The sequence below is a fragment of the Phaenicophaeus curvirostris genome, chromosome 15 (assembly GCF_032191515.1).
Source record: "Phaenicophaeus curvirostris isolate KB17595 chromosome 15, BPBGC_Pcur_1.0, whole genome shotgun sequence".
Taxonomy (NCBI): Eukaryota; Metazoa; Chordata; class Aves; order Cuculiformes; family Cuculidae; genus Phaenicophaeus; species Phaenicophaeus curvirostris.
The window spans coordinates 2,393,914-2,412,411 of NC_091406.1; the positions used below are offsets into that span (position 1 = coordinate 2,393,914).

At 42.5% G+C, this 18,498-nt stretch overlaps 1 protein-coding gene across 4 annotated transcripts in view; it reads right to left on the bottom strand.

Moving 5' to 3' along the window:
* Positions 1-18,498, bottom strand: part of FSTL4 (follistatin like 4) — a 214,981-nt gene that overhangs the window by 144,518 nt on the left and 51,965 nt on the right. For all 4 annotated transcript variants that reach the window (XM_069869380.1, XM_069869381.1, XM_069869383.1 and 1 more), the window contains exon 4: positions 763-1,011. In XM_069869380.1, coding sequence (XP_069725481.1) covers positions 763-1,011 — 249 coding nt within the window. The remainder of the gene's footprint in view (positions 1-762; positions 1,012-18,498) is intronic.

Consider the following 18,498-nt stretch of genomic DNA (forward strand, 5'->3'; position numbering starts at 1 on the left):
AACAGTGAGTTTTCAAGACATACTCTAGCGAGGCCTTTATAAGACATCTCATTAGAAGTAAAATAATTTACAACTCTTCCACTCCCTGGCATTTTGTCACACGTTCCTGCTACCGTAGCCTCATGTGATTTGTGAGAGGATGGTATACAGCATACAAAATAGTAACAGGAAAAAAACCAAACAGGAGTCCATAGTTTTGGTGATTTGGTGCCATGATGTTAAAGAATTTTGCTATTGGAGCAGAAAACCAGCTAGAGATGTCTGTAACCAGAACTGTCTTGAAAGTTATTTAAATCTCTGTTCTAGCAGTGCATTTCCCATTCCTCATATCTCACCTAAACAGCATCTTTCCTTTGCCCACGTCATTTGCCAAAGCAGGCTTTTGATTCTCATTTTTGCAACAAAACTTTTTGCAATTCCATATTCTTTAACGTCTTTGCCTTAGCAAACGGATCAGACTGCAAGAAGTTATTACCCTGGAAGTTGTGTATACCGAGCAGCACAGCTACAGTGCACGCGATGCATACACTGACATTAATTACTTACCAGTTCCCAGTTTGATTACATTTTGGGTGGCGATGACACTCAGGGGCTTAATAGCTGCATAAAACATTGTGTTAAGTTCTACTATCACCTAGAATAAATCATCCTTGAAAAATTTACCGCTTCAAAATAAAACATGCCATTTGGCCATTTATTATGATTATAGTAAGATGAGTGATGAAAGTTCTAGAGAAGTATTTGTTTTTAATGATGTCCTACCTTTGAAGAAACAGTCCTTGCTGTGGATAATGTAGATTTTCTTCCTCTGCAGACAGGAGGCTCGATGCAGTTGACAGTGATTTTCATAAAATTTGCCATCAGATCCACACACAGGCATGTAGCTGGACTTGCAGTCTTCTATGCATCTGCATTCAGGCTGGTTGGTGTCCTTGTTCACCACACACTTGCTCCCCCGGCCACAGTATTTCTTCTCACAGGATGCATGCAGCCCATCCTCCCCGTAAAGCACTGGGAAGGGCAGAAAACATTAGTGTGAGCAATATTTGCCTAACAAACCATAAGCATCTGATGTAGCAGCACAACAACTACAGGAGCCAAAGCTACAAAGATTCCAAGGGGAAATTATTATTATTATTATTTTTATTTCATTATGTATTTATTCCCCTAGAACAGCATCATCACATCAGTACTCCCGGACCTACAGCTCTCACCCATCACAACATTAAGTGTGGACTAAAAGGGCTTTTCAGTAAAGTGACGGACATGAGGCCGTTTGTTCTTTTAGCCCTTTATGAAATCATATTCTAGAGTTAAATCCCAAGAATATTTCAGTGCCCAAAGTCTGGCCGTGAGTTACATTCAGAAAGCCCATGAAGAGCTTCCTTTCAGACAGAAAAGTGCTCTAAGTGATGGCACCTCAGTTCTGTATCAGCGTCCACACTCAGTCTAACTTCCATCCTGTGAACAAGAGGCAGAACATCCCCAAGCTAAAATCCACACGGGGTCCAATGAAAGCTCAGCCAGACAATCGCTGAAGCTTTTGAAGACATAACCCCCAAGAAAGACTCTCACTCAAGTGAGACGCTTCTCACTATAAAAGCAACTTTCAGTATCTATCCCTACACTGATGCATAATAACAACTTCCTATTACTTTTAAGAATTCATTGGATATAATACTCTGAACATTACTGTGTTGTCTGCTGTTTGACACTATAAAAAGGAAGTTACCCTTGTGCTACAACATTTTCTTCTTCTCAAGCTTCCTTGCTTAAAGGCTTACAACACAGCATTATTATAATTCATGCAGGACAGGGTACTTCCAAACAAGCCACTACTCAGAGCAATAATTAGCATTATAGTCAATGAAGAGACTTGCAGGAAGCTAGATTATTCTATGCTAATTGGAGTACACGAAGTTGAGAATTACAAGGAGGTGCCGCAAAAGGCATAATTAAAGCAGGAATAAACATTTCTTAGTGCACAGCCTGCTGCCAGCTCGTGCAGCCTTCCAACAGCAGCAGCCTCTGGCTGTGCCCACACTAAGGATTCAGTTTGGACCAGCAAGGCAGTTCTGAAGCAAATCCGTGTTGTCTACATTTACCACATGTAGGTTTGGCTCTCGGCGAGGTTTTGGTGTGCACTATGTTTGAGAGGAACCTCAAGTAGAAACACAGCTCCAGATGTGCTCCAGCATCTGACACAACCATTGCCCCACAGCATCCTCCAAAATGCACCCGAGGCTCTGCCCTTCAAAGATTTTTCAAGCAGCAGAACAGTTCAGCCTGGGTGAGCAGACCAGAGCTCATCCAAATACCCCTCCATCACATAATGGAGATGTGAGGAGCATCAGCACTAGCTATTTCAATCTATCAATCCGTTTTTATCATGCCAAATTCTTTGCTAGCATTGACACGGTTCCTCCCTGTCCAGCATTTTATGCCAATATGAAATACCCCTACACATCATTTACTAGTGACCGAGTGGTTAAAGCACAAAGACAAGCAAAAGTTTCTATGAAACCCCATTTTTCTTTGTCCCTGTTAAGCCTTTTGTTTTTATCACTGTAAATCTGAAAGGTGTGTGTGTGGGGGGGAATCTGGTATTGGAGGATTAACTATTTGACTCAATAACTCATTAAAATTCTTCCAACTTGGCAAGCTAAGAAATATTGACTTTTCCTGACTTGTAATAAACTAGAAGGTCAAAGCATCTCTGAGCAGTGCACAAAGTACAGTCCCTGAAAGAAGTATCTGAATATTTTTTATTTACTTTACTAATTGTTTCAGAGTGTCTGCAAAATGTCCTCAAGAATGCAAATTTTATGACCTCCCTGCGAAGGCCACCTGCATTTACAGAGTCTGCTGTAGGCTGGAGTAGCACAAAGGATCAGGGCTTGAGGAAGCCTTCATCAAGCATCCTCCTCTTTCTTCCTCCTCCTCTCAGCAGCAGGACCTGCACCTGTGCATGCACTTGGCTTGTCCATCACACTGTGCCTCAAAGATGTTTTTGGAGACCTCTGTCGATGCTAAAAATATTTTTTAAAAAATCAAGATTTGGGAGCTGTTCTTGTCTATATAAATGTAATTCAGCTATAAACACAGCAAAGCCCTTCTTGTGCTGTCTTATTCACTAAAAATTGATCTCTCCGAGGTAGCACCAGCAGAGGACTGCACCGTGCATCTCACTGAAGGTTATTTCTCCCTACTCACTCACAGTGTGTCTTGATTTAATTGTCAGGTTGTACCTGGGCAGGCCACACCTGCACCCTGTCTGAACCGCAGGCACCGGCAACAGTAAAAAAACCTCTTTGGAGCCCTGAGTACTTTTGGCATTTTCAATTTTAATATAAATGTGGCATTCCCAAAACACTTCACTATTCCTATTGCAAGAGGAGTTTGAAGTGTTTAATAATACAGCAACGATTTGGTTCAGCACTAGCTTATTAAAAAAAAAAAAAAGACAAAATACTTTGTTTTTTCTACATCCACCCTGGTTACTATGGAGAAACCACAGAGCGCTCATCTGCGTTTGTGCCTCATGCATTTTGTTCATAGTTTGTTTTTTTCTGTGGTCCCAGATGGAGAAATCCTGTTTAAGCACAAGTAAATTGGTTGAGGGGGTATGAAGGATACCCCATAAACAGCAGTAAAGGAAAGATTCCTGTACTCGGGAATCCTGACGTACACAGTTTAAGCCCTCTGAAACATGCAGGTCTGCAAGCAGAGTGTTAACACGGGATGTCTTTGCCAGGATCTGATAATGTTGATGGCAGCTCTTTAATTCAGTTACTATTTGCATAATCCCTTGAAGAACTAAAGCTCCCCACAAGCACACTCAGCCTCACAGAGGGACCCTCTGCCTGCAAAGGACAGTAACAGGATGCAAAACACAAGACAGGCAGTGGAAATTGAGAGGGAAGAAGGTATTTGGCTCTAAAAGCATTGTTGGTTTTATCCAGGTAATTTTTAATTAATCCAGACCAGCACCACACACCATGGAAAAGAATAATGGTTTTAAACTAAGGGAGGGGAGACTTAGACTGCATAGAAGGAAGAAGTGAGGGCGGTGAGGCTCTGGCACAGGTTGTCCAGGGAGGTGGTGGCTGCTCCATCCCTGGAAACATTCAAGGTCAGGCTGGATGAGGCTCGGAGCAACCCTATTGATTCGAAGATGTCCCTGCTCACTCCAGGGGGTTGGACTGAGAGACCTCAAAGGTCCCTTCCAACCCAAACCATTCTATGAAAGGGACTTCCCTTGATGGCATGGAGGTGCCCGCTCCAGCTGAACCCATGGGTGGCACCCAAGCCGCAAAGGACACCAACACGTAGGTCTGCAGCACGACACGTACAAGCCATCGCTATTTGTTATCACATTATTAAAAGTGACTGAAATCCCCAATCTTACAAGGATTATTAAAAACAGAAACAGGAAAGTTAATCAAGTGAAACCACCACCTAACTGCTCACAGTATTTATGAGTGCCACCATACTGCACAGGGAAAAAAGTATAATTTATTTAATTTATTAATCGCAAAGAAAGTAATTTACTTTGGTTAAAAACTGATCATCTTGCCAAACAAGCTGCTTTTCAACAATAATAAAGTGTACCGGACATGGCTAGAGTATTGGTTGTTACACTGTGTTAAAGCCAGCGGGATGGAGAGAAAAAGTCCATTTACATAGAGACATGAAAACACCTGACTTCCCAAACAGGTTTCTGGCTGCCCCCGAGAAATTTGGAATTCCAGAGGGAAACCAACAGAAGCTTGGTGCAGGCAGTAAAATACCCAATTCAGGAATTTCATAAGGCTTTTTAGCAGGCTGCCTTCATCTCAAAACAAGATGTTAATAAGAAAATGAAGATGCTACTGCCACTCTGGAGACTACTCATCCTTTGGCTGCTCATTAATTCATGAAGACAGAGACCTCACCCACCTTTTACACGCCACTAAATACGTTACTGATCAGACTAAGACTCAAGGACAATATTTTTATTCCCAAATACAGCCTTATTCCTTACTTCAGCAAAAGGAGTTTAAGGGAAGGTTGAGGTCACGACAGGCACTGACTTCAATTAAGACCAACCCGACAAACCCATCACACACAAACCCAAAATGCGAATAATTCTGTCACCGCTACTCAGAAAAAACTGCTTATACACTGCAGAAATGTAAATTACCACCTTTACATGTAAAAAGACAGTTTGCTTTCAAGTAACAGTGAGCTCCTACAGGCAGCTGGACATCCAGTTTTATTGCTGAAGGAAGAAGTTTATACGCTGCATCAGGAGTGAGTCCAAACTGGAAAATTTAATTATGGGGCACTGGACGTGGTATATCTAGAACTGGATGCTCTATGTCAAGACTTTCAAAAGTAATGTTGTACTAAGCAAATGTAAGAAAAATAACAATCAAATCCTCTAAAACATGGTAAAATATGAAGTCATTTCATTAGAAACTTAGTTTTTTATTTCCATGAGGGAAACTGGTGAGGTGACAGGTCACGAGCTATTCATCCAGATCTTTGCATTAGTCTTCCAACATTTTCCCTTTATCATGTTATATCATCTTTTATGGTCTAAAATGTGACACCTGTAAGCACTATTTACTGCTGGAAAACATAAGCTGCCAGTGCACACAGGTATATACACACAACACATACATCGAGGTGCGTTCAAGTATGTATTTACACACATCTACTCACACACACAGATCACGCACAAGGAGACACTTCCCACATACTTGACTCGCCACAAGTTCACTTCTGCTGATGATCCGAGGTCAGGAGCTGCAGCACAGCACCTTAAACCTTCCTTCCCCAGCAAATCTTTAACAAACCCCTTAAATCTATCATGGTTAGAAGTAAAAAAATTCAGATGTGTGGCTCTCGCACCTGGCTTCCGTTCAGTGAGCACTCGCATGTGCTTACATAGGTTGTTACTACCACAACAAAATAATAAGAGAAAAACAAAGCAGGAATTTTGTAAGAACAGGTTACGAGTTCCTCAGTTTTTCATTGCATGCCTGTTATGCCTGTGGAGAGGCAGAAAAGCCGTGTTAAATCACCTGGAATAGGGGCATGGCAACAGAGCTTTCATTACCTCCATTACCAGCCTTTGGTGCTATACATTATTTATTTTTCTAAAGCAAAAATAGCCTGGAGAATAATGCAGAAAATTATACGTGCTTCGAGCATATGTTCTGCTACAGACGCAAACCATTTTCTTTCAAAGTCCAGGAGACAACTTTGTGTGTGTGCGCACACATCTTTGAGCAGGGTGGAGAGGGACACATCAGCCTCGGAAGGGAGCAACTGGAAATTGGTCCCTTGTACTAATTTGGATGCTTTACAAGGAACAAAAGGCAGGATGACATGGAAAGCCTCCTCGGAACACAAACTAGCAAACTTCCCAGATGGTCACGTTATTTCAGGAGGGCTCTTGCAGAGATCAAAAATACAAAACAAACACCAAAAGGAAAGGTAAATTTCTGGAAAGGAGTGTTGTGACAAATATTTGCACTGATGACACCAGCATCAAGGGAGCTGCGTAATCTGTGTTTGCAGTTTTACATCAAATACAAACAAACTGGAATTGCTCAAAGTTCAGTCACAACATGCAGTATTCTGCACCAAGAAAGCTCTCAAAATAACAGGAAATTTTTCTATGACAATTTTCACATTTGAAAATGGGAACTAGTTTTACTTTCCCTATTTGTTAGGACTCTGAAACCCATTAGAGCCAATATCATGAAAAGGCATTTTCAAATTTCAAGTAACTACACTATTCCTAGTGTAATTAGACTAATTTTTGCCCCACTTCAAATCCATTTAAACATTATGAGATCAAAAGCCTCATTAAATACTGCTTTTTTTTTAATGATATCACGGCTTATTAGGGTACTAACATGAAAAAAGAGGCAACATACAAACAAATCAAAAGACCCAAACTATGTAAAGCACATATGGAAATTACTGAGAAAGAAATACCAGCCAGTATATGAGACCATATATATTTAAATCCTTGCCATGAAACTCTACCAGGCACAATTTGCTTGATTGTTCTCTTCTTGGAAGAGCTACTGAAGAGGCAATTCATGAAATTGCTCTTTATTAAATGTTTAGATAAAGTTATCTAGGATAGGTTCTGCATGTTGAAGGCAATTTTATTACGTTACTGCTGTGCAGCAAGTGTAGACACGGACCTCAACCTGCCAGGCTGCTGTGCTGCTCCTCTCGGCACCACATCTCAACCTGTGTTTGCGAGTGTCCAGCAGGTCCCCATGACCATCCAGCCAAGAAACGTCACAACGTTAGCAGATGACCAGCATATATTGCCTGCATTAATCAGGATTTAATTCAAAGTTTCTGTGGGCACACATATGCACAGTATTCCAAGCAATCCAGTGAAGCTGAATGGCAGCGCGTGTATGTTAATGGATTATTTAAATATCTCAGTACTGCATAGTCTGAAGAATGCTGGAACTTTCCACTATCTGGAGGGAAAGATCACATGTGGTTTCTTTGGTAAAACTCTGTATGAGAAGAATACACTCCTCTGAAGGAAGACAATGAAATTCCCACAGGTCATTGCTCAAAATCACTCTTGTTGCCTTTAATCTTGCTCATCAATTTTCTGCCTGCCCCATTCCTTCGGTCTTACTCTCAGGATCAGCCTTACCCCTCTCCCTGTTTTCAGTGGTGTTTTATGTCCTTTGAACAGCACAGTGAGCCCTCGCGCTCCACGGGCTACTGTAAAGGACAGGAGAAATCAATGATGCGGTGTCATGCATCTTGCTGCTATGCCTTCAATGAAGTTTTAGTGGCAGAGACTGTGAGGAGGTTAGAATCCAATAATCAAATAACTACAGACAACTTCTCTGTTTGCCTGGCAATTTCTCCAATTACATTACCAGTGGAGCTGCTGGAGACAAGCCGAACAGTCTAGATCTTCCCGGCTATCTGTATTATTAACCTTTAAACCTGTCCATGCACACTGCCCATTGCTTGCTCCCCTTGTCCCCCAGACACACAATCTGAGGCTTTCCCCACCGAGCTACTTGCAACTCCCCTGGCTCTTCCATCCTCTGGAGCCACAACTTGCCATGAACCCCCAGCCTTCCACACGGTGCTACCCCCAAACCTCCTTGGCACAAGCCAGCAGTCTCTCACTCCTACATATTTTTCAATAGTTGATTCCAAAACTTCAATAATTTTACCCTTGCTTTGAGCATTTCTACTTGGAAGAGGGTGAAACCAATAAACCAAGTATTATACCATGCTACAGCCGCAGGGGGACACATGTGGCCATCACTCATCATACCTATGTAAAAGCACAGGACATCTTGCAATATGAATCATAGAATAACCAGGTTGGAAGAGACCCACCGGACCATCGAGTCCAACCATTCCTATCAAACCATGCCCCTGAGCACCTTGTCCACCCGTGCCTTGCAACGGTTCAAAATCAAAAGATGCCAAGTTTCCATCTGAGGAAACATCTATGGTCTCACATAAATCTATCTTTTTTTCTACTTTTTTACTCATTACTTTGCAATAAGACCATTTATCAGAAAATAACTGCATTTGGCATTTGTTTATCGTATGCTTATTTTCCACTTACATAGGCTCAATCCAAATGTTATCTCAGATTGGATAGAAAGATGCTTTCAGTTTCCTATTTAATTTCTCATTCAGTGCATCAGTTTGTAAGGCTCATTGAGGAAAAAACATAAACAGAAAGTCATCATATTTGCCTCAAAAAAAAAACATTATTCTGATTATTTATTTTTACTTGTAAAGGGATAGATAATGAGCTTTTATAATACCTATTCAGCTTCTTCGTTGCATTATTCTTTAATTCTCATTTTAGTAAAGAAATTCACCTGACTTGCACCAAATTGTACAAGTGCCACTGCATGAGGATTCAACATTAAAGATGTTAGAGACCTCATATATGATTATAGAGACCTCAGCCAGCATCATCACAGCAGTGCCTGTGTCAATACCTTCATTAAGGTTCCCCTTTTCTTCAAGAGGTTCATGTCCATATCTGAACCTCACAAATAAAGCCACATATTACAGCAGCACCAGACTTCACCTGTTTCCCTTGTTGCTAGGAAAGGATGGAGGCTGGCACTGGATACAACCTAAAAACGCAGTAAATACCAGGTCTTCCAGCAACTTCCATGTTCCACCTGGTTATTAGGAACAAGTGATGGGATGAGAGGAAATGGCCTCAAGTTGCTCCAGGGGACGTTTGGATTGGATATTAGGAGGAATTTCTTTACTGAATGAGTGGTGAAGCGTTAGAACATGCTGCCCAGGGCAGTGGCAGAGTCTTCACCCCTAAAGGTGTTCAAAGGCTTGTAGATGTGGTGCTTCAGGACATGGTTTAGCAGGCACAGTGGTGTTGTGTTGATGGTTGGACTTGATAATCTGGGAGGACTTTTCCAACTTTAATGATTCTATGATTCTGATTTGGAAATACTTGGTGACTTGGAGGAAGAGACTTCATTCTGCTCCACCACCAGAAGCACTCGACTGTGCAAAGAATAAGGGACAAATACTCCAACACCTCAGTGAGCCTCTACACCCATCACACATCCTCCAGCAGCCAGCACTAAAATTCTTGAACAAGCCACTTTCCTCTGGTAAACAAAGTTCTCACCCACAAAAGGAAGCGAGTGTGAGCCTGCAACTCCACCTCCAGGGACCACTCTGTTTGGTCCGTTAAGACAATAAATCTGTGAGATATTCTACTACCCCTTCTCCTGCCCTTCCTCTCCCAATCTAGATCAATTTTCAAGGACAGAAGTTTCCAAAAGGAGCTTATTAGCAGTTATATATTGGTACAACTTGCGACCCCTCCATCATTTAACACCATACATAAATGAAGTTGTATGAAAATCAGAGGCTGGACCCATTTGATCAGCCTATTTCTGAGCCCTGATGTTTTCCTGTAAAAGTTGCCATTTGCTAGAAATAAATGGAGAGAAAAGGAAAAAAAGCATTAAACCTGTTTGTTTGTAATGGAGTTTGTATTAGTGCAGGTGTTTTGTATTTGGGCAGGTTTTACTTTTGGGTGAAGTGTAATGCATGTTTGACTCATGGCTACTTTACTTGATTGAGGAGGCAGTGGGATTAGTGGCATTCCTGCACCACATCTAAATCAGCATAAACTTCCTGCTGCAAACTGTTGAGGTTGCACAGCGTCTTTTCACATTTTTTTTCCTACAACATTTCATTTATGTTTTCCCAACTCGATGCCTTAGAGCCTCATAGATTACAAGCGTAGGAGCGTTACTATATAACAGAAGTGTGAGGCAGGAACCAAACAGGTCCATTATGGGGAGAATTACAATCACACAACTCCTGAACGAGGATGTATTACATCTGTGTTGCGACACAGAAGAAAAGACGTTTTTATAAATCAGTTTTGAGCCATTCTTCAGAAAGGGAAATAACTGGGGGAGGGACCTTCTTACTGACTCCTTGCAACTAAGTTGTTCGGTCCACTGCATGCATCCCCTCTTATTCTTACTGAATCATTTCATTTCCATAAAAATGCAGCATGCAAATGGTCTAAGGAGACAAAAGCCATGGGAGGAGCCTGCAGCAATGGATAAGCAGCAGCTCGGCTGCTGCCCTTGTGCCACCTCCAATTCCTTCTCTATTGCTGGTTCAGATTTGCAAAGAAAAGTAACACAGGGGAATAAAAGCCTTGGGGAATATCTATTTGAAGAGTGATCGGCCAGAACAGCGTAACAAAGATTTCCCAGCTGTTGTCTACAACCCCACCGTGGTCTCCAAGAGCATCACAAGTGACCTGCAGATCACCCATAGGACTCAGCAGGAAAGTCTCCAATTTTTATAAGCAAGGCTTGACTTCAAGTATGACCTGGGTGTACGCTGGAGTAGCTGATCCAGAGAGTGATCTCCTTCTAGGTAAAGGGAGAAAAGACGTCAGCACACCATATCCATGGTGATCCCTGCACTTAGGAAAGCCTTTTCTCCTGCAGGATTTTACTTTCTCATTAATAAAGGATATTACCCCCAACTGTGATCGAAGATTTATCTTTTTAAACTATCAACCCCACTTCTGAACATCAGATTTCAAGATATCTTCCTATTCCTGAGGTAACTATCCCCAGGACAACATCCACCCTCCTCTGCCAGTCCGGCCACATCACCCTGTCCTGCACCAAGCAGTCAGAAGTAAACACACCAACATCTTAAGCTCCTAAATTAAACAGAAGACATCTTTTTTATCGCCACTTACCCTCCAGCAGTTACATCTCCCCATGCTTCCTATACAAAGGAGGATGAAAGAATTAATGCCATTTCCACTGCATTACAGACTGTTTAGTCTCTCCATATTTGCTCTGTGCTGAAGGAAGCATTTTAACATGCATTTACCTGATGGAAGAGTTATAGGCTATTGAAAGGATAAGGCAGTAAAATGAAAAAAAAAACGACTAAAAAGCTATTTTGAAAGTGAAAAGCCTTTAAGCATCACGTCCTGTTAAAACTGGCTCAGAGGGTATCAGTGAAGAAATGGAACGCTAGCACTAAAACACTAACATTAGCTGCTCTTTTTCTCTTCTAAGGAGCAGGAACATCACCAATTTCTCAGGCTGAGACTCACGACTCAAAAAGAAAAATCCAGAAGAGATGAAAACAGATAAAAAGATCAGTATTATATTTGCTTCAAAGCTGTTTTGAGCTTAATCTGAATTTTGTTAATTTGCACAGTCTGGCATCTGGTTTGAGAAATTGCCTGGGGGGAGCCCTACAGCCGCCCACAAGGAGCTTTATCCCCTCGTGTGGCATCAGCGCTGGCCCACGGCCACCCAGAGCCCATCTAGGACTTATCTTGCTGCTAAACAAAGACAGCAGCCTGAACCTAGGGTGCAAGAGCCTTCGTCATTCATACATGCCAGGAAAGAGCAGCATCTGAAAGGGGAGATCTAAAATCAGAATGCAGGTATTCACTGCCTTCCCTTTGAAAATCCTCTGTAGAAGGAATAAAAACAAGTAACAATGATAAAAATCAACAAAACATTGTTTTCCTTTGAATACAAAGGCACCAGATGAAAACAAGAGGGTCGCATTTAATAACAGAAGAGGAAAAGCTTGGGATAAAAAGCAGGGATAAGCCGCAATCATCAGTCATCAACATCAGAGTATATTGGGCAAAAGTAGCATTATAGGGCTTTTTATTCTTTTAAGAAAGGGAATGCAATAAAACGTATTTTGGTGCAGGGCACATTTCACATGCTAAGCTGATCCAGACGGATACGGCACGACTATTCAAACAGACAAGTACGAGATGTGCAGTCACCCACGAGGCCAAGGCAGGGGTTACATCTGAACGTAGGTTAGATGTAGTGCCATGAAAACCCCAGAAAACCAGTGCCACCAGTTTAAAGCCCAGCACAGAGCAAGCAGCCTCAGTATTTCAAACCGGAGGCTGGAATAAAGCTTTGGCACCAGCTTATAGTTCAAACCCATTCCCTGATGCCTTAGGAAAAAACTAAGTAAGTTACTTATTCTAAAATTGAGGGACAGCGCAACAAACTTTTCTGTCCTCCCACTGTGATTGCAACCAGCTCCTTTGGATGAGCACATGCAGCTCTCTGGTAGATTTGAGGGAAAGATGCAATGCTGAATCAGATGAAAAGAAATGCAAGAGGGCCAGTGCTTTGCCCAGTCCCTTTGGACCACGAACCAGAAAGGAAAAAAGAAGTGAGACACACTACACTGGACTCTATATAAGGGGAGGTAAGTAGGAACATCCCACGCTGAGAACACAGCCCTTTTCCCTACGCACATAGAGCTCAAATAATGAATTCATCAGTAAAGAAGAAACTGGTGCTGCCCCTTGAGAAGGGACCTGGGTTCTCCCACCCTGCAAGATCCACACAGGCCCATCACCCCGACTCCAGGAGCCTGGCACGAACCCGCCCTGGATGGAGTATTCTGCATTTCAGCATTTTGATACATAAGCCAATAGCTTGCAAAGAAAATGCACGATGGGCTAGAGACGAATGGCTGGCATGGCCCAGGGAAAAGTTCACTTTGAAAAACATTTGCTTTAGAGACAAAAGCAGAGTTCATTCATCCCCAGCCTGGCTCCTCAAATCACACTGTGGCTCAGAGAGGGCTGGCTGTGCCTGCAACTGCCAACAGCCCCTGGCCACGGCCGGACGACACAGCCCTCCTCACGCCTTCATCCTTCCCCCATGTGGCTCTGTCAGATCAACTGTAGCACAAAATTACTTCAGCCCATTCGTGATGGAAGAATATATCCAGCAGGCAAAATCCAGCTGGTATTTTGTGCTCATGGTAAATAGGATTACTCGCAGCAGTGAAAAGTGAAGTCCTCTGCTGAACAACACACTGGGGATGGCAGCTGCTTTCCAGACTTGGACTGCAAACACCACCTTGCCAAAGCTTTCTGTACTAATGGGTCCCATTTTCTCGATAGGAAAGGAAAAGGCAGGGAAAGAATTCAATTTTTATGCTTCCGAGTCTCCTATTGATGCGCATGTGTTCAACTGCTCCCATTCCCATTAATGCCCAGCATGGGGAGATTCAAACAGCTTCATAGCTGCACCAAGCTGGGATTGTTCAACAGACCGAGCAAATATTTGTAAAAAAAAAAAAAAAAAAAAAAAAAGAAAATTTAGTTTATTTGAAAATGTTCTGCACTAAATAATGTAGAACAACTTTGACTTAAAAACCTGTACCTCTCATTTGCAGTTTTTGTCTCTAGCTACAGTACAAATCAGGTGCCAGCAACTCCCGTTCATAATCCTCACCAATGCCAACAGGAGTTGCATTTGCAGAGCAGGTCTCCACAGGCACCCCGGAGGGTGATTTACTACCTCCAACACACCAGGCAGGCACTAAATAGCTGCCTCCAGGTTACTCAGGTGGAAGAACATGCACAGTGACCATTTCAGGGGAAAAAAACATCTGAAATTGTCAATGAAAAGAAACCCTTTGGGTCTGACAGTGAAATGGAGTGAATGACCAGCTGGCAAAGAGGGGAGGAAAGGGAAAATGAGGAAAAAGCAAATTGCTGTCAGTGTGTGATGGCAGCAGCAATCCTGAACTGAAACCAAATTCCCCAAAAGTTCACATTTGAAGTCTGTCTCAACAGCACCACTTAAGTGGATAAACCACATGAAACATTAAGAATTACAAGAGCTCTTCCCATGTAACTGCCTTTCCATTAGAAACAGGGCTCAGATTCCCAAAAACCAGAGTTTAAGGGGGAGAAAAAAGACCATTTCTGTTGTTTTGCACTGTCAAAAGCCACATTTGGTGCCTGGTCAGCAATGACAAACCAACCTCACAGGTCAGTGCTAAGCACCCCCAAGAAGCACAGGTGGCTCGTGGGCTCACACACCCCCTTACTGGGCCACCACTGCCAGAGGAACCAGGTTGCAAAAGGTGTTTGAGACTTTTTCCCCCCTTTGGATTTGTTCTGCGCATTTGTGCTAGCAGTTTAAATTGATTTTGTACTGAAATATTGCTGTGGGATTAGATAGCAACACGTGAGGTGCAGATGTATTTAACACAATTAGTAGCAAATACATAGTTATTAAACAGAGGCGTGAGAGAATGAAAGACTCGTGTAATTCAATACTCTTGCTTAAAGCAAATATTGCATCTTGAAAGGAAAAGCAAGGACCTCATTTCCTCCCTTCTCATGCACCTTATGAGCACAACTATTTCATGCACCTAAACTAAGTACAGATGCCTGAATGTCTTTGAAAGCATAAATTACGACACAGGAAAGAAAGCTGCTAACACTAAGCTTTGTACTGCATGGTCCAAAGGGAGTCCATGGCAGGGACAAGGCAGAATGCATTAAATCTCAATTAGATCATAGTACATAACAAAGCACAGAACATTATAATCATATTTGCTCACCCAAGGATTAAGTGTTTTCCTTCGGAGAGGTCTCCACTTGCAAAGTGTCTTGGGGACTGAGCAGCTCTTTGCAGTGAAGAGCAAGCAGCGCTCTCTATTCTTTTAATGAATTGCACCCACTAAATTCATTTCATTACAGTATTTTAAACGTACGTGTGTAAGTGACAGAGTACAGGCTGTGAAGAGACTCCAAGTACGACTTCCATCTAAAACCTTCCAGCACCAGGCGTTCCCACTGCTATCAGCACTGACAGACTTGACCCAGGCAGCCCCATTGTGAATAGTTTGCTCTTTGCTCCTAAAGATCAGTTAATATAGTGCAAAGCTTCAGGGCTGTTTGATTAAAGAGCTAACGCTTGTGAAATCAATACACTGGGGAGGAAGCTTTCTTCATGTTTAAGCATGAAAAAAATGTAGTCTTCAATTTTATGTAGCATTCAAATGCAACAACAGGAGTGCAGACACACTGTTTGTCAGCATCTGTAGCTGCTTTATACTATTTACAAACACCTGCTGCTACAACACCTTAAAAACACACATTATTCAATAAATGCTGTGGAAATTATCTGAAAAGTGGCAGTGCCGTGACTCACTTCTGCAGAAGCACTATGATATCCACACACTGCATTCACGTCTTTTAAAAGGCTCGATTTTCTGAGGAGCAGTATGATAAGTCAAAACCACAGCAACACCAGCAGCTTCAGCGGGGTCCCCATCAGCTCTGGATTGTGCTACTTTAATTTGAATCACAATCATTTAGGTTAGGAAAGACCTTTAAGAATGAGTCCAACCCTTAACCCAGCACTGCCAACCCCACCACGGAATCGTGTCTCTAAGCACCACGTCTACACAGCTTTTAAACCCCTCCAGTGATGGGAACTCCACCACTACCCAGTTCCAGCACTTGGCAACCCCTTCTGGTGAAGTAATTTTTCCTACTATCCAATCTAAAACTCCCCGGCGTAACTTGAGGCCATTTTCTCTCATCCTAGCACTTGTTACTTGGAAGAAGAGACCAATGCACCCCTCGCTTCAACCTCCTTTCAGACCTGTTCCCTATCCACACAAGAATATTCAGTCAACTCAGCTTCAAGCGCACACTCCATCACCACGCATACAGACCTGAAAACTTCAAAGCAAGCCAATCACAATGTTTTCATTAAAACCGGGAGCTATTATTCCTCCCCACAATGAAGCCTGAAAGACAGTCTCTAATCTCCACAATGGAGGTGGCTCTTGAAAAGAGACATCACTCTGGCTTTCAAAAATCCATCTGGGATGCAGAGTTCACAGCTACAAACCCTTCCAGCCTCGGAGGTTTATTTCACGCAAACCTGGCATCAAAGCACCCACCCTGCCCCAAAATAGCTCCAAGTTTCAGATGTTATAATTCCCTTAATGGTTAAGATACAAGCTATATGGTCACAGACCAAATTATATTACGCATCCCCTGACTGCACACACTGAGATTATGACTGCTCAGTGCACTCGGCACAGACACGGTCACAGGGGAACACTAAAAGCAAATTCTGGCCCTGTCTATCATCCATAATTCAAGAGAAATCAGGGTTAAAAAAAGTGCATGGACAATTGACATAATTTATATGCTGCAAGCAGGATAGCTGGCAGTCTCGCGCATCATAAAGTTTCAATAACAGTAGTTTAACAGCAGATGTACCCGCAGCTGTCCTGAGCTTAATGCCATTAGCTCCATTACGGCACGGATCAAACCCTTCCTCAGCTCAGAAACTCCACCCTCACTCCACCACCAGCTCGCGCAAGGCAGGATTTCACCACAAATGATCAGCCAAGCACAAACTACTCAGTACTATGAGCATGAGCAAAAGAAAAAGCAAAAACATCAACCAAAAAGCCACACCTTGAAAAGTTTTGTGATGTAATTGATTGTGAAAGGTGCTACCTTTAAAATGAAAGGGAAAAAAGCATCAGCATCTCTTCTGAAAATATAGGCAGTCTTCCAGCAGCATCACCAAGTTTTGGAGATGCTGTTGTGAATTTTGATCAATATGGTGACATTTACCTTTGGAGGATACGCTTTCTTCCTGTGGTAAACTAACAAAAAATATTCATCTTCCCACCACCTTTACACAAGGGATTATCAAATTAATTCAGTGTGTGCGCAGCTGAGAGGTATTAATTGATTGTTCAATCTGAACCAGCTTTCAGTCAATATTTCTTAGTGAAACATGAGAAAGCTAGAACAGCCACTACTTCCTCCCACCATCTCATGAGGGATTCCATGAACCCAAGAGCAGGGCCAGGCATTGGGAACAGCACTGCCAGAAGTCCCACCTGTAAATTAGCTTTTTCTCAACTAATTCGTTGTGTCTCATCAGTTCCTCTGCAGTCAGTCATAGCATGACTCTAAAGAGGCAGAACGTAACCGATCCCATTCACAGACAACTAAATTTGGTGGGTACCTAACCTGGAAAACCCAAGCCAAGCCTACAACCTATCCACAGCTCCAGTCTTCAGCCGTAGTCTTTTCCACAGAGCAAACTTAAAGAAACCACACGAGAACGTATGGATGAGAACTCAAAAAGAGAGGTCCCTAAAGAAAGGGAATTAGTGGCAATCATCACCATCCTCTCGGTTTCACACCACCCTGAAAGCATCGCCGTCCCATCACGCCATTATCAGTCTAAATACCACTTTTCTGCACTTACTGCTGTAATACCAGATTTGCAGGGGTTTTTGCTTCCTTCATGGTGTGCTCAGCTGGCAAGTGTAGCTAAGCTGCATTAAAGAAAATAAGCCATCATCAGCACAGAGCCTTAATCTTTGGTCAAAAAGCCCCTTTTCTACATTCCGTGTGCCGATTCAGCACGTCCACGGTACAAAGGTGACGAGATGCTTGCTGATTTATTCTTGAAACAGGAAACTTGGAGAGCACATAAAACCAAGGAAGGGCATTCCCCCTGCTCTGATTCAACTAACAATTGTAAGCAGCAAAGTAGAGCAGGAGTGATGGGAAGGAGTAACACTGATACACTTGCTCCCTCTTCTCTCTTAGAGCAGAATAGAGAAGTGCAGAGAAATGAAGCCTCAGAAACCAGTCACCTGAGAAAAATCCCAAAACCTCAATCTCTTTTTTTTTTTTTTTTTAGCTTATTGCTCTGAAGTTGAGCAGCACCACCACTTTTTGACTTCTTTGCTTCCAGGGAGATGGGTCTCAGCCCCCACATGGGCTGATCAGTTCCCATGTTACCTGAGGGAACGAGTGTCCCAAGTTATAGGATTTTTTTCCAAGTTATAGGATTTTTTTTTTCCCCACCACCTTTTTGTTTTATTTTGTTTTCTCCAGGTCATGATCTAATATTATTATCTGCGCTTGCAGAGCGCATTGTCTAGACAAACTGCTCACTTTCTCCCCCCGATGCACCCAGGAGCACACTCGCATGTGGAAAATAAAAGGTGCAAGTTTGAAATATAGCAGCGAGCATCCCTTTTAACGCAGCCACATGAACTGCCAGCATAAAGCGCTTCGCATGGGATTTACAACACACATTTTTCTACTACATGAGGTGGGGAGAG